Genomic DNA, 14,621 nt, shown 5'->3' with positions numbered 1-14,621 from the left:
TGGCTCGTGCTTCCTTATTGAGCTCGCCGAGTCCTGAGAGATGGGGGGGTGAACAGTGAGGTACATTTTCTAGGGCGACACCAACGGCACTGATAAGGTCTTTTACCCGTGACACAGATTGATGGGAGGCGAAGCGGCGGAGGAGTGATAGCAACAGTCGGGGGGGACGCGCCCGTCACAGAGGGAGGATGCTGCCGCTGGGAGTTTGTTGGCAAAATGGTAAATTGTGTGCATTGTCCCCGAAAATGTCACAGGAGCTCGCAGCAGCTGTCTGTTTGGTTCTGGTGTGTTGTGTGTCAGCCGGCGCCGCTGCCAAGTCCTTTCTAATTCTTTATCAAATCCAGACGAGACAAAGTACTCAACACGAGGGATGGTGCCTCCAACGCATTTCAATGGGCCTGCGAGAATGAACTCAGGATTTGTCGGAAAGAAAGAAAGAAAGAGAAAGAAAGAAAGAAAGAAAGAAAGAAAGAAAGAAACTTTCCTTCTGTAGATACAGAAATTCATGTTATCGTTCCTAATTGGATGTCCATATTAGGGCGGCACGGTGGGGCAGTGGTTATTGTTTTCTGTAGCTTTACAGCAAGAGGATTTGAGTGGGTTTGAACCTGAAGTCAAAACGGGGCCATTTCTGCATTTTGTATGTTCTCCCCATGTTTGTGTGGGTTTGCTGTGGCTTCCTCCACACAGTCCAAACACATGCAGATTGGGGACTGGGTGTAAATGTCCAGGTTGTCCCCCGCCTCTCGCCCAATGTCAGCTGGGATTGGCTCCAGCCTGCCCATGACCCTCAAAGGATAAGCGGTATAGATAATGGATGGAAAAATGGATGGATGGATGATTGCCCATATAAGATGTGTTGTAAGATAATATGATGATATGGAAAAAATAATCGTCACCCTCCTCTGGACGATAGGTTCCAAAGATTTTTCTTTCTGACGAGGGATCATCTGTCATCTGCCCCAAACAAAACTCGCTCACTAAAAACAGTCCCTTTCATTACTTGAGTAACATTATAGGCACGTAACCCAGCATACACACAAATTTACTCTAGGTGGCGTGACAACAGTAGAGTAACGTTTAAATAGCAACATCGGCCTTTGTGTTGAACGTTACTTGTTTCTTAGATTTACAGTTTGCTTTCCACACCTCCGCGCTTGTAAGAGGACGAGAGGGTGCTAACAATCGCTGGGTGTGCTCCAGATGTTCGACCAATCAGAAGACGGTAGGAGGCCTGGGCTAATATTGCCTGTGTGGCTGTGCGTAACAGGCCGTTTGAGATGAAGACGTTTTTTGGGCTGGGAGTCCTGCAGAGCTCCTCTAGGAGTCTCACAATGACAATATAATGTCTGAAAATGAGCGCAATCGGTCTTTTTAATGTGTTCCACACTATTAAGTTAATAATCTCGACAGTTAAATTCCAGGCTCGTAACTTCACCTTCCCAACTGACTCAGGCTCATTTCGGACGATGCCCCCCCGCCGTCCACTCACCACTGAGAAATTCATGACTTTTATGATCCAGACGGTGAGCGCCAGGTTAACGATCATGGTGACCAGGAGCAGCAGCAGGAAGAAGTAGAGGCATCTCTTCCTCCAGCCGTACAGGCCCACCGGGTAGACGGCATCGCAGCCCGGCCGCTGGAGGTGCAGGGACTGGGAGGCGAGGATGAACTGCTCCTGGGTGATCTGGGGCCAAAAAATCAAAGAGACACACACACACACAGGAGGCTTTATGTTCGCAGGCTGACAAGAACAGACACAATCACACATTGGAAGAGGTTATTATCGCTAAAGATGACTCCGAGCTGAGGCACGGCCCAGTTATTGGAAAAGTGGTACTTCTAAAAAAGTACAGAAGGTGAAAGCACATTATGAAAACCGCCTGAAACATTCATGCCTGGTAATTAAATGGACCGAGACAAGGATTTCAACCTGTGACACACTAGGAAATAAAAAAGTCTGAATAAGCGTTGCTGATTTCTTTTGGTAGAATTTGAATTTTCCATTTTGTTTGCTTTGTCCTGAGATATCTGGTCGCAGCATTGAACCTGTAGCAGAGTGATCCATCAAGCCGCGTGCAGAAGAGACAAGGTCATTTAGGTGACTGCATTTTATTAAAAAGAGATACCAAATCATAGAGCCTCTTCTGTGTCGGTCCGCTGCAGGAGAAAGAGGAATCGTCCGTCAAGATCCATCTATTACAAGTTGGAAATCACTTTTGGGAATAAAAGGGCCCAGAAGACGGAACATTTTGTAAACGCCTGCTTTTCATTTCCTTGTTGAGTCAATAAAAGACAAACAGCAGCTAAATCTAAACGCTTATGAGCTAGTCATAGGGATTCATGTAAATTAGACGACTGGAACACGGGGTGCTTGACATTTCTGCTCGTTTTTGTTATGTACTTTACACTGAAAATTCATTTCTGTAACGTCACTGCTTTGTATCTCGACGCTAATTACTTGTTGACATTTTGTCAGACTGGATCCCTGTGCTCACAAAGAAAGCTGCAGTGAGTGGCAGCTTCCTGCCGATCTGTTTGCCGCCCCCCTCAGGCTGAGATCTTTATAGTGCTGCTGCCCGTCAGTCTTTCACGGGAAAACATTTCACATGTCACGCGACCTACACTTCTAGGTGTGAAACTAATAGTAAGGGGCTGCCACGTCAAGTCAGTCCACGACTTCAGTGCACGAAAGTCCGCACCTATGAAATGAATTATGAGAATTATGAGATGTCAGGAAGTGTTTTTCACTCCGGCTGAGAAACTAAGTGCCTGTCGGCTGCTGCAAAGCTGCTGCTGCTGCTGCTGCTGCTGTTGCATGCAAGCTCTGATGTGAGATCAGAGAGGATGGTGTCTGTCGAGCGTGGTTGTCCGGGTGCCGAGGCGAGTGGTGTTGTTGTTGTCCAGCCAGTTGTGACCGCGAGCTGACAGCGTGAAACTCCCCATCACGGGTCTGCGGGGCTGGATGAGCCCTGAACTGTTGTGCTCAGCTGTTGATGGATTCACAGTGAGGCTCTGTCCAGCCCTCGTAGCACAAACCTCTGCCAAGGCCCAACTGTCCTCTTATGAAGCCACATTTAAATTCCCTACAGGTCCAGATTTATATTTGGATCTGGATGAAATATTAGTCCCCTTAACATGCCTGATTATTTTCATCCGTCTAAGACACATGAATTATTCTCCACTAAATGTCATGGAAATGGGTTGAGTAGTTTTTACGTAATCCTGCTTTATAACAGACAAACCTGACAGAAACATAAGAGATAACAAACAAACTAGAACCGAGTAGACACACCTCCTCCCAGGCCCGGTCCTCTCACATTCAGTAAAGCTGCATCAAATTGAACACACTCACAGATATCAGTTCCCTGAATGTGACAGATATTTTTCTCCCCCATCAAGATCCATGAATTGTTCCCTGAGAAATTGTTGAAAAACGTCAAAAACGCTCATAAAATGTTAAAGATCCGCATTCCTGATCCGTATCTGCACCAAAATGTGATGGGTTGCTGTTTGGGTCATATCCAACAAACAAACACAGATGAAAACTCATCCTCCCTGGTGGTGTATGAACAAAGCACAGCGCCTGCTCATGCAAACAAGTTCTGAATACATTCCACAGGGGGCGACTATTGATTTATCGTGCCAGTATAGAATAATTGCATGAAACGCACACATCCATAACTGACACACCTCAGAGGGGAGTGAAATGCACATTATAACACAGGCCAGAATCCACATGCTTTATTCACACTGACCTCAGGTGTCATCAGAACATTATTTTCATGACAGCCTCTTGCGGCTCCTCACACTCCTCAGCTCAGCATCTAAAGACTTTTCCAAAGCTTTCATGGTCGGTCAGGACACAGAATCCCAGCCCGTTGTTTTCTATCATTGTTGGGATAAATCAATCTCTCTCACGAGAGGAGCCAGCGGTTCACATGTTTGTGTGATTATAAAACCACAAAACACTGAATCCAGCTTTGTGAAACCGTATTGTTTGTGTGTACGAGGCAGCGTGTAGTGCATCAGCTGGTGAAAAGCTGGAGCCAGAAATAGAATTTGTGTCCTTCAGGCTGTCCAGAAATTCAACACCAAAGGCAACAAAGGCAGAGAGATTTTACTTTGTGGCTACAACTCACGATTATTTCCAATAACAAAACTAGAATAGCAGAGCAGTAGAGCGCATATCTCCACCAAGGCCCCACAGTCACCTTCCATTCAATCAAGCTGCAACGATTTCACACACTCATAGATATCAGTTCCTTAAATGTGTCTGATTTTTTTCATCATCATGCATGAATTATTCTCTAGGAAACCAAGGAAAATGTAAAAAATGTTAACGAAAGTGGGAAAAAAATCCTGGATCACGCATCCTTCCACCAAGTTTTGTTGAAATCTGTCTGGCTTAATTATATGATATTTCAGTGGCTTTAAAATGTTATACACTAACCAAACTTGTTTGAGGAAGGGTATCAAGATAAAAACGTTCACATCAGTCAATATTGATAATTATCACAATAACTGCCACATTATTATTTCTTATTAAGTTTAAAGACAGATTTTTGCTCCTGAGAGAAGGAAACTCTTTTTTATGGGCAGAGAATGACGAACACATTTTATATATATAATATATCGATATAGTTTGGACTCTTGTTATATTGATGAAAATTACATTATATATATTGTGATAATTATTGATATTGCTTAATTTCCCTAGTGTGTTTCCAAATCCTTCTCATTACCGACACCACTGCACGGAGGAGGAGCGTGATACACGTGTAACGTCCTCAGCAGCTTAATCGCTGCTTCACGGCTTAATCCACCCTTTAAGTGACTGCTCCCGTGGTTCAGACAGTTCAGGTCACATCTGCGAGCGGTGGCAGATGTCTCACAAATGGATGCTGTGACTTTGCAGCGACTACAAATGACCCACATCACTGGCCAAGAAATGTCAGCGATTCCAATTTAGCCAGCGACACAGCTGAGGGACGAGAGCGTTATGAGAGGTGATAACACAGAGGCCGAGCACGGAGTCTCAGTCACACAGGACTTACTACAACTTCCCACAACGCAGGAAGATGCCACACAAACACCACAGCAGCTCGTGTGCGAGGCTGGGCAGACAAGATCATCTCCTTAAAAAACTTAAAAACTGTCTAAAATCCATCTCCTAGCCCAAAGCCGTACCCCTACTGGACACGTTATTTCCAATCCGCTGTTGCTAGGGGAAACTTCAGCACTTGCAATTTCTATGGCAACCCACTGTTCCCAACGCCGGTGTGAATCCTGTGATTTCCTTGCAAGAGTGTTAATGCATATATTACCCTGATCAAGTCAGGCCTCCTACAGCTCGGCCATTCATGGAGCAAGGGGCCGCTGGTGTTTTGTCAATCCGTCATTTCAGCATGCGGGTCACAGCTGACGCTCGCTACCGCCGCCGGACAGATCGAGATGTCAAACTGTGAGAAGCTACTCTGGCTTTTTTAAGAAAACAGAAGTATTGATCAGAAAGAGGCTGAGCAGGAGCATCACACCGGGCGGGATCCCACTTATCAGTTTATGTCAGCTGTAGTCGGCCTGACAGTTTCACCTCTTAATGTGTAAAAGCATTTATAAAGCAGCGCAGGTACTGAGTGCACATTTTAGGAATATCCATGTTTTTATCACCTTTTAATGGAGCAGCTGGGGAAACATCCTGATCATCATTAGTGGTCAGTTAAAGGTCAACGCTGGGACAGATGGACACTTAAAGTTGATAACTGTGATACGACCCTGCGGGGCCTGATGATAAACTGAAGTATTAATCTCTTGTCGGCACTTTTTAAAGAATTGTAAAAATCACATATAGTATAACTGAGAATAGCTCCGGCAACCGAACCAGGAATTCAGTATATATAGCGATATATATCTCAAAGGTGATTTCTGTTTGAAATTGAAATAACCATTCTAATGTGGAGGGGAAAGTTCATATTGGAACTGTAATGAGTCTAGAATCACATTAGACTTTCTGAAGTTAGCCTCATGATCCAGCAGAGGGCGCTCACTATCGGCTCGACCTATTGCGTCCCCTCTCTCGAGCCAAAGAAAGCCAGTAAAGTTACGTTGTTTTGCTACGAGAATGGAGCAAAGTCACCAAAGCATCTGAGAAGCGACGTGCGGCAGTAGACACCAAAGTAACGAACAAAGGTGCAGCCTGTTTTCTGGGGCAGAGCAATGGTGAGTGCTCAACCGTGTCTGACTGTGTGCATGCAGGGAATTTAAACGAATTGCGTGTCCTGTCAAATTCGTTCCAACTTTTCGGGGGGAAAAATGCTAATTGAGACTGACTGCCGATTGTTCAAGCGTATGTATCGTCCGGACTTTCGAGCGTTTGCATGGGGGATATTCTTGCTTCATTTCTGGATCAAAAGTGGAGATGCATCGTTCATCTTTAAACTCAAAAAGATTCACAACCTGATGAAAGAGGAAGAAGAAACTCAGATCCCCTAACATCCTACTCATCCCCTCGGCCAGCTCCATACCTCAGGGAGGCGCTACAGGTCACTGCCCAGTAGGACAAAGCTTTTTTCTCCACTGTTGACAGGACTCTAAAGTCCATTCTTCACATGCATGCCTGCACACCAGTTTATGTATGGAAGATAAATTCTACTGTCAATCAATCAATCAATCAAAAAGGAACCCAGGCCTGTGGGTCGTCTATCACCCATTTACTTTTACCAGTGAACAGATGGGTCTAAAATCAACTCAACGCTACGCATGGTTTACCACCTACGTTCCTGATTACATGTGGTTTCTATTAATAGAATCCAAACACCTCCACAGCAACTTGCTCCTCTAAGCTACAATAAGCTGTAAACTGTTTCCTCTGCAGACCGCGCACCGAGCTGGAAACATCCTCGTGGATTTGCTTCACGATCATATTTATCTTCTGCGTACTCACTGTTTCCACTTCATCCATCCCTTTTTAAGTTTGTGCTGAGATCTGTGTCACTTTTTTGGGGGGGGGGGGGGCTTTTTCTCTGAGGAGGGGGTGATGGTGCTCCTCGGAGCTTTGACTACTGACGTTACAGCTGGATCCAGCCGAGGCCAGCAATTACCCAGCATTCCCTACCCACTGCCAGCACGCCTCATCTTCACCAATTAGCGTAGAGGGTGATATTCTACATGCTGTTCTGATCAAACGGTGACACGCTGCCGAGGCAGCAAAACGCAGCTGAGGAGCCCCTAATGAAAGAAAATGAGACGCTATTAATTCTTGATAATGTTAATCAGCAAATCGGCGAGTGCTCTCTCACTCAGCAGTGACACCGGAGTCCCACAGGGCCGCTTCAGCTGGAGGTAAGAAAACATTGGAGATGCACTGACGACTGTAAAGCTTGTACTCATCCGTCCTGCATATGAGCGACGCACAATCGCTGAGGCAGCAGCGAGGAGAAAAAGAAATGGACGCAATCACGCCACAGGTCGGACGCGCACAGGGTTAAAGCACCTATTTATTCAGGTTCTGTGGGCTTCTGACAGAAAGCCCAATCAAAAAGACAGAGGAGCCCCAACGCACCACTGTAGCCAGGGAAAGCCAATTATATCTTTCAACTGTGCAACGCAATGTATTGATGTAATCATTTCACATTTTGTTGATGTGACAATCAAGCATGCCGGCGAGGGCGCTGCTGTCGATCGTTGCTCCACTCGAATGCGAAATCCAATTTTTGTGGCTGCATCGTCTCTGCTGGAGTTACGATAGCGGCGGCGGCCCCGTCGATGGCTTTGTCTTGTGCAGCTTGCTTGCCCTTTCTGTGCGGATGCACGGACGGACGGAGCAGCGGTGCACTTCCTCCGGCTGAAAGCAACAAGGTAACTCAACTCCGAAGTAGGAGATCAGCAGGGATCAAAGTTCTCCAATAAGCCTGGCACAGCGAAAGGTTGCGGCCGCTCAATCAGACAAAGCCCCGACATCACAGGCTGTTTGAAGGCGGTTTTCAGAGAGAGTTTCCTTCTGCTCTTACATGCTGGTCTGCGTTTGAGGACACTGTCATGAAAAATAAATGCACTTTTGCAACACATAAATGAGCAACAAACCTCATTGGCATTCTGCACCTCTGACCTTTGCATCATTTATTAACATGGAGAGTTACGTCTCAGATGTGTGCAGCTCTTGTCGGCTCCTTCCCCCCGGTGTTTGACGACGGTTCTGGCAGGGGAAGAGAGAAAGATACCAAACTGCTGATGTCAACAGACGGACACTTCTCTCCACAGTGCACTATCTTTGCCTGCTAATCCCCAGAAAACCCAGAGAGAGTCAATGGGGGGGCAGTTTTTGGACAGCTCGCCCATAGGTGTATCTGTATTCATCAGTCAAACGCACGGGGGAAGCGGCGAACTGAACGCAGCGCAATCAAGGAAAACAGAGTTGCAAAAGCATCTGAAAAAACAAAGCAACTGTTTTAATTCCTGGAATTAAATCAACAAAACACAACAACTCCCATTAAACACGAGAAATACGCAGGAAGTGACAAGTCTGTGAGTTTAAGGGACGTGCTGATCAATCAGAGCTGCTTTTAACAATCGTGGAACTTGTTGAGACTTTGCAAGTTCGCAAGAAACTACAGGATATACGATGGTACTTTCCTGTTTATATCGCAGCCACTTTGCCTCTTTCTAAAGAGGAACATTCTTCCAACTTCCTCCAACGTCGCCATGTTTGTTGTTGTCGGAAACTCTCGACTCTGCTCTGCCCTCTAGGGGATGTTTCTCTTTTCATGTGTATAAACAACATAAAAGCCTTAATAAGGATACGTGTGCAAGCTTGTGTGAGTGGCTTGTTGTTGTGGCCTCTTTAAGACGTTTTCCAGCATAAACACGGACCTCACGACGTAAATCATTACATTTAAAGGTGAAAACATAAGACTAATGGGTTGTTGATGTTGTAACTATGAGGTTAGTCCCCGGGAAATCAATATAAGTCCTCTGAAGTCATGGAGATACGACTGTACGCGCGTGCACGTGTGTTATAGTGGACAAATGGGTGGACTCTGGAGTGCATGGTCAAACAGAAGCTCTGCTGTGTGGGTTTCTGACACGTGAACTGCAGCACGGTGACGAGATGCACATACTGTACCCAGAGGTGACTACCCCCACCCCCACCACCACCACCCCTCTTCGTAGACTTGAATGATAATGAGAAAAAGCATGCGGGCAGAATATTCATAGGCTGTCACATTAATGTGCTTCTTGAAACCGCGGCTGGGAGAAGGAGAATGCATAGAATATGAGGAGCATAGTGCAGGAGGGAGATGCAGGAGCTCCAGGCCTCCTCATCCTCCTCTTCCTCCTGATGTGTTTGAGCTGTGGTGGGTCACTGGTTATTAATCACCGTGTCACTGCCTGCAGAGAGAAATGCAAGCGCTGCAACACAGGGAGACACTTTCCATTCATCTTTCATTAGCCGGGACTTTTCTAATGGAGGAAGCGGAGCAGAGGATGCACCTGTTGCACAGGAAGGAAACTTGACTTTTTATTATTTTTTTAAAGGGATAGTTCACCCAAAAAATGGAAATTCACTCATTATCTACTCCGCACTATGTAGATGGTGGGTGAAGTGTTCAAATTCAACTTGAAACGTTGTCATTTGCACCAAGTTTTTAGCCTAAATATCCTCTGATATCCTCCTCCTGGTTACTGCTGATCTCGTTTCGCGAGAACTCACAAGTATCCTGAGAACAGAGGACATTTAGGGGAAACACTTGGTGTAAACAACGCTGTTTCAAGTCGTATTTTAATGTCAAGGTTTACAGACACTTGGATGACACGACAGGAGCAGTATGGAGGTATCTCATTTTTTTTTTTTTTAAGTTTGAAGACGTGGTCAACATTCACTTCAATTGTATTGGATTTGGCTGCAACGCTGTTTAACCCCTGAACCTCCAAAAGTGTGTTGTGGACTCAAACACTTCACCCACCACCTCCATCTACATAGTGCTGAGTAGATAATGAGTGAATTTTAATTTTTGGGTGAACTATCCCTTTACACGCTTTCTGTCCATCAATGAACTTTACATGTATGAACGATGAGTAGTGAGTGGACTCACCTTCAGTGACTCTATGTCCAGAGTCGTGGACTGATCCATGTCACAGCCTCATTGGTCCTGGTCACATATTTACATTAAACTTCGCACCAGCCCCCCCAACGCGCCGCATCTTGCCGCCGCATCTGCCGCTCCAGCGACCGAGCCGCGCTTCCTCTCTGCCATTCACAAAGAAAATACGCACATCCAGAGTTTTACGCACGTGAGACTTTGTTTAAATGTGCACAGCGGTGCACTCTGGGTGTTTGTCCGTGCTGTGGTGTCCCGGTGCTGCGGCTCCTCCGCTGCGCTCCTCACTTTCCGCTCCCGGAGTCTCTGCGCTTCAAAACTCATCAGCCATCAAGTCACATGGAGTCACGACCCGCCACTTCCGGTTACCGCTGTTTAAAACATAAAACGCAATTGTGTGAGATGGTTTGTGCCCATTGTTTATTTTTTAAATTTAATACGATCAGTTTGTACATCTGTTATAAAGAATAATCTGTAATGTGGGATTGAGGAATAGGGAATGTGATCCTGTTCTTTTACTTTGGTTCATTTGTTGTAAAGTGTACGTTTTTAGATTAACCTTTGATTGATTGCAGAGATTTATTCTGAAAACAGGGACTATGCCCTTTCTGTTTCAATCATAGTTGATTGTGGCTGACTTGACAGAAATCAAATCCCACTTCACACAGATGAAGCCCTGTTTAAACCCAGACTCAGCTGCAGCACCAGTATCAGCACCAGTATCAGCACCAGTAAGACCTTATTGGAACCTTATGTTGAAATGATTTGACCTGTGTTTACTCCTCATACTGTAAATTTAACTGGCTCGTTCTGTCAGTGACTCCACTCCCATTATTTGGTTATTGGCGACATCTGCAGGACATGTTGTGTTACTGCAGTGAGAAATCAATTAAAATCAACCAATCCTATACATGAGCTGGATTTGGTCAAAGTGATTGTAATTTACTGCCAATGATTTACTTTAAGTGTAAAAAAAAAGCCTGTAAATTATGGTACAGCAGATGAATGTGTATTTAAAAAAAGGATAAAGGATTCAACTTAAAATATAAAACTAGAGATATGAAAAGATATAAAATAAAATAAAGATAAACATACATATTTCTGTATCTGTGCTCTAAGGCTCTATGAACTTCAAATTGCTTTTCCTATTGTTTGCTCTTTTTTTTAAAATCAGTTTCCTATTGTCTCGCTTCAATTTAAAATTTTTAACTTGTAAAGCACCTTGTTAATGTGTTTGTATTAAATTAAGTTTATCACTATTTATTGTATTTTATATGAAATTGAAAAATAAAAACATCCTACGTTTTTGGGGTGTTAATTAAGGTATAACAAAATTAAAAAGAATACAAGCGTATGTGTTTAATTAGGGGTTTGCAGTACCGTATGAAGACAGCAGAGGGCAGTCAAGTCTCAGGCTGGTGTTTCCAGACAGACACAATCAAACCAGATCTCACGCACAGAACCTCTGAACTAGGATGAACAATCGATTGTCGATTAAATCAATTCCTCATCGCAGGGATGTCAGACGCCAGCAAACAGCTGATGGCTCAGAAAAGGTAAATAATTACATCTGATCGTCTGTTTATATCATGTATCGGCTTATGTTTGACCAGGTTAAAGGATACAGAAATAAAAACATGTAATTTTACCTTTTTATTATCCTGTAAAATCCCTGATGTCGACACCTACATATACACAGATCGAGTCAGTACTGAGATAATACAATTACTGTTCTTATAAAAGATGATATCATCTGCATCATTGATTTTAATATTGCATATATTCTCCTGTGTGTTGTTACAGTGGTAAAATTGCAGCTGGAGCAGTTGTGTGTGTTGAGAGTGAAATAAGAGGAGATGTGTCCATCGGTGAGAGATTCAATTTCACTGTAAACGCCTCTTTATACTTTTAACAGGCTCCCGCATGTTGCTGAAAGTCTTTTATTTTTAAAATTTTCCACAGGAGCCAGAACAGTCGTCCACCCAAAGGCCAGGATCATAGCAGAGGCTGGGCCTATTGTTATTGGAGAGGGGAATCTAATAGAGGAGCAGGCTCTTATTATCAACAGGTAATAATAATACAAATTATAATAATAATAATGATTTTAGTTTCAGTTCATGTGATCTCTCCTGGTGTTTTTTTATGTTCTAGTTATCCAGAGAACATCATGCCAGACACAGAGGGAGTGGAGCCAAAGACCATGACGATTGGAACCAACAACGTGTTCGAGGTTGGATGTGGTATCCTTAACGATTTAAAAATAAATCAGTAAATGACCATGTTTTATCACAAATATATCAATTTATGTTATATTACAAAAAACGCCTCTGGAGAAATAACAAGTATTACATATTTTGTCCACCAGAGGGCACTGACTAGTTAATTTTAATACTTTGAAGCGTTTCAGTGCTAATACTCAAAAATTGCAATTTCATAGATTTAAATCCTTAATAATTCCACCACAGTTTCCCAAGCTCTGAAAATTGGGGACAATAATGTGATTGAGTCCAAGGGTAAGTACTTTAATCCTTTACTGTTTTCCTCTAGTCCTGTCTTGTAATTTTATTACATGTAATCTATGTCACTTATCTTGATATATTCAGTATAACATGATACAAAAGATGATCTGTAAAATGATTAAAGAAACAGTAATGTTGTTCATTTACATAGCAAATCTAACAACTGACAAATAAACACGAATTCTCAAATTTATGCAAACTATAAAGATATAAAATTACAGTTTTGCCACAAAGCAGTTCTGTGTCCAACAGTCTAAATTATCCAGCGATATTAATGATGTAGACTATAAAAAGTATAACAAATATCTGTCAGCTGATCAGTGTATTTCATTTTGTGGTAAATATCTTCGTGTTGCCCCAACCTTCTTTCTCTATCAGTTAAATTAAAGTTAAAGCAACACTATGTAGCTTTTATTGAGCAACAGCGCCCTCTGCAGCATCTGAATATTGGAGATACACACTTGTTTCTAATGACTTTTGAGTATTTGTAACTGATCTACAGTTCGGCATTACTCTTGAACTAGCTGGACCTGATTCTGGCAATTTAAACTGCGGCACCATTCTCTCGATTCCATGTCAGTGAAACATCAAACCACATTTGAGGCTGCATCATGTTGCTTTAACGTTTTCTATACATTTCTACAGTTTCTAGTCTCTTTCCCTTTTTCTCACACTAAATTGCAGCTGATCTCGGGAGGAATGTGATCCTGACCAGCGGCTGCATCGTGGGCGCCTGCTGCCAGGTCAACACGTGCGAGGTCGTGCCCGAGAACACGGTCGTGTACGGCTCAAACTGCATCAGGCGCGTGCAGAGTGAGAAGCCGCAGGTCAGTTCTCCACCGATGCTTTGTTTGAGAGTTTATCTCGGCGGATTCGTGTAACCAGCGGGTGGACGTTTGTTTTTATCTCGTAGCCTCAGACTCTGCAGCTCGACTTCCTCATGAAGATTCTGCCCAACTACCACCACCTGAAGAAGACGGTGAAGGGAAGCGGCACGCCCGTGAGGAACTGACGTGTAGGAATTTAAACGTCCTGCACACGCTGACACCACGAACTCTCACATTTCCCTCAGTTTGCACTCGTCGCACACTTTAGTGTTTTTCCCTAATGTCTAATAAAATCACCTGTAGCATCAAAAACGTTCAGCACACTCGACATTTCTTCCACCAGGAGCCTTTCGGGGGACTTTTGGGGCCCAAAGAAACACTTTTCCAGAATTTAAAGGTTTTTTTACATGTCTGCCATTATCGGGCCCCCTCTTAGCTTGGGCCTGCAGCGGCTCTGACTGCCATTATTCTTTTACTTATCATTTACATTTGTAATGTGTTCCAGTCCTGAAATAAAACATTTTCAAATAAGTCAATCAATAGTATTCATCTATATTTATAATTGATCAAACAAAGGGACAGAAGAATCTAATAATGATTACTTTTAAGTTTGTTGGTTTTATATTGTCTATATTTTGTGACCACTAGGTGGGGGTATTGAGCAGCTCTTTGCACACCTCCTGCCTTGAAGGCTTTGGTTCGTCAAGTGATACCAAATGTGCAATTAAAATATTATTCATTCAGACTCAAATTAAAAATATCTATGTCATCATGTTGATGTATTAAAAATAGTCCATATATAATGTAGTTTTCTGAAAATAGTTGTGACAGACGACACGAGCACTGGCGACTTCGAACCTGATTTAAAAAGTACGGTAGTGATTCCTAAAAAAGATATCTGTGGGTGTGGTGGTCCCTATCTTGGTTCCGGTGGGTTGCCAGTCCTGCGGCCTCCCACCAGGGGTTGCCAAATTGGTGCCGGGGTACAGTGGGAATTCCACGCGTTGGTTTATTGTAATTGACATGGGTGTGGTGGCGACTTGCATTTCTTCTGCAGGATGGGTCTGAATAACGCCTGGCGCCCTCCTGCTTGTGTCGAAGCCCCTTGGGTTTTGCTCCCATCTGCGCCACACACACACAGATTAGGGTGTGGGTAGAAGTGTGTGTGTGTGTGTGTG

At 43.7% G+C, this 14,621-nt stretch overlaps 2 protein-coding genes across 2 annotated transcripts in view; one reads left to right on the top strand and one right to left on the bottom strand.

Moving 5' to 3' along the window:
• LOC117752122 (zeta-sarcoglycan-like) overlaps positions 1 to 10,423 on the bottom strand; it is a 31,482-nt gene extending 21,059 nt beyond the window's left edge. The window contains exons 1-2 of the mRNA XM_034569299.1: positions 10,092 to 10,423; positions 1,493 to 1,687 (exon numbers count right to left, since the gene is read on the bottom strand). Of these exons, the coding sequence (XP_034425190.1) occupies positions 1,493 to 1,687; positions 10,092 to 10,130 (234 nt within the window). The 5' untranslated portion in view covers positions 10,131 to 10,423. The remainder of the gene's footprint in view (positions 1 to 1,492; positions 1,688 to 10,091) is intronic.
• Positions 10,424 to 11,525: 1,102 nt separating this feature from the next.
• On the top strand, positions 11,526 to 13,974 carry dctn6 (dynactin subunit 6). Its single transcript, XM_034569301.1, has 7 exons — positions 11,526 to 11,653; positions 11,901 to 11,965; positions 12,060 to 12,165; positions 12,249 to 12,337; positions 12,563 to 12,610; positions 13,301 to 13,443; positions 13,530 to 13,974. Exons 1-7 carry the CDS (start codon positions 11,616 to 11,618, stop codon positions 13,626 to 13,628), a joined length of 588 nt encoding a protein of 195 aa, XP_034425192.1. The 5' UTR covers positions 11,526 to 11,615; the 3' UTR covers positions 13,629 to 13,974.
• The last annotated feature ends 647 nt before the right edge of the window (positions 13,975 to 14,621 follow it).

Source organism: Hippoglossus hippoglossus, chromosome 18 (genome assembly GCF_009819705.1).
Source record: "Hippoglossus hippoglossus isolate fHipHip1 chromosome 18, fHipHip1.pri, whole genome shotgun sequence".
NCBI lineage: Eukaryota > Metazoa > Chordata > Actinopteri > Pleuronectiformes > Pleuronectidae > Hippoglossus > Hippoglossus hippoglossus.
This window is presented reverse-complemented; position numbering and strand designations above follow the sequence as displayed.

What these genes read in the sequence shown, in the direction of transcription:
- dctn6 (XM_034569301.1), top strand. Translation starts at nt 11,616, where the DNA reads ATGTCAGACGCCAGCAAACAGCTGATGGCTCAGAAAAG. An exon ending in CAGGCTCTTATTATCAACAG is followed by an intron (nt 12,166 to 12,248) that starts GTAATAATAATA and finishes TTTATGTTCTAG; the next exon opens with TTATCCAGAGAACATCATGC. An exon ending in CGTGTTCGAGGTTGGATGTG is followed by an intron (nt 12,338 to 12,562) that starts GTATCCTTAACG and finishes ATTCCACCACAG; the next exon opens with TTTCCCAAGCTCTGAAAATT.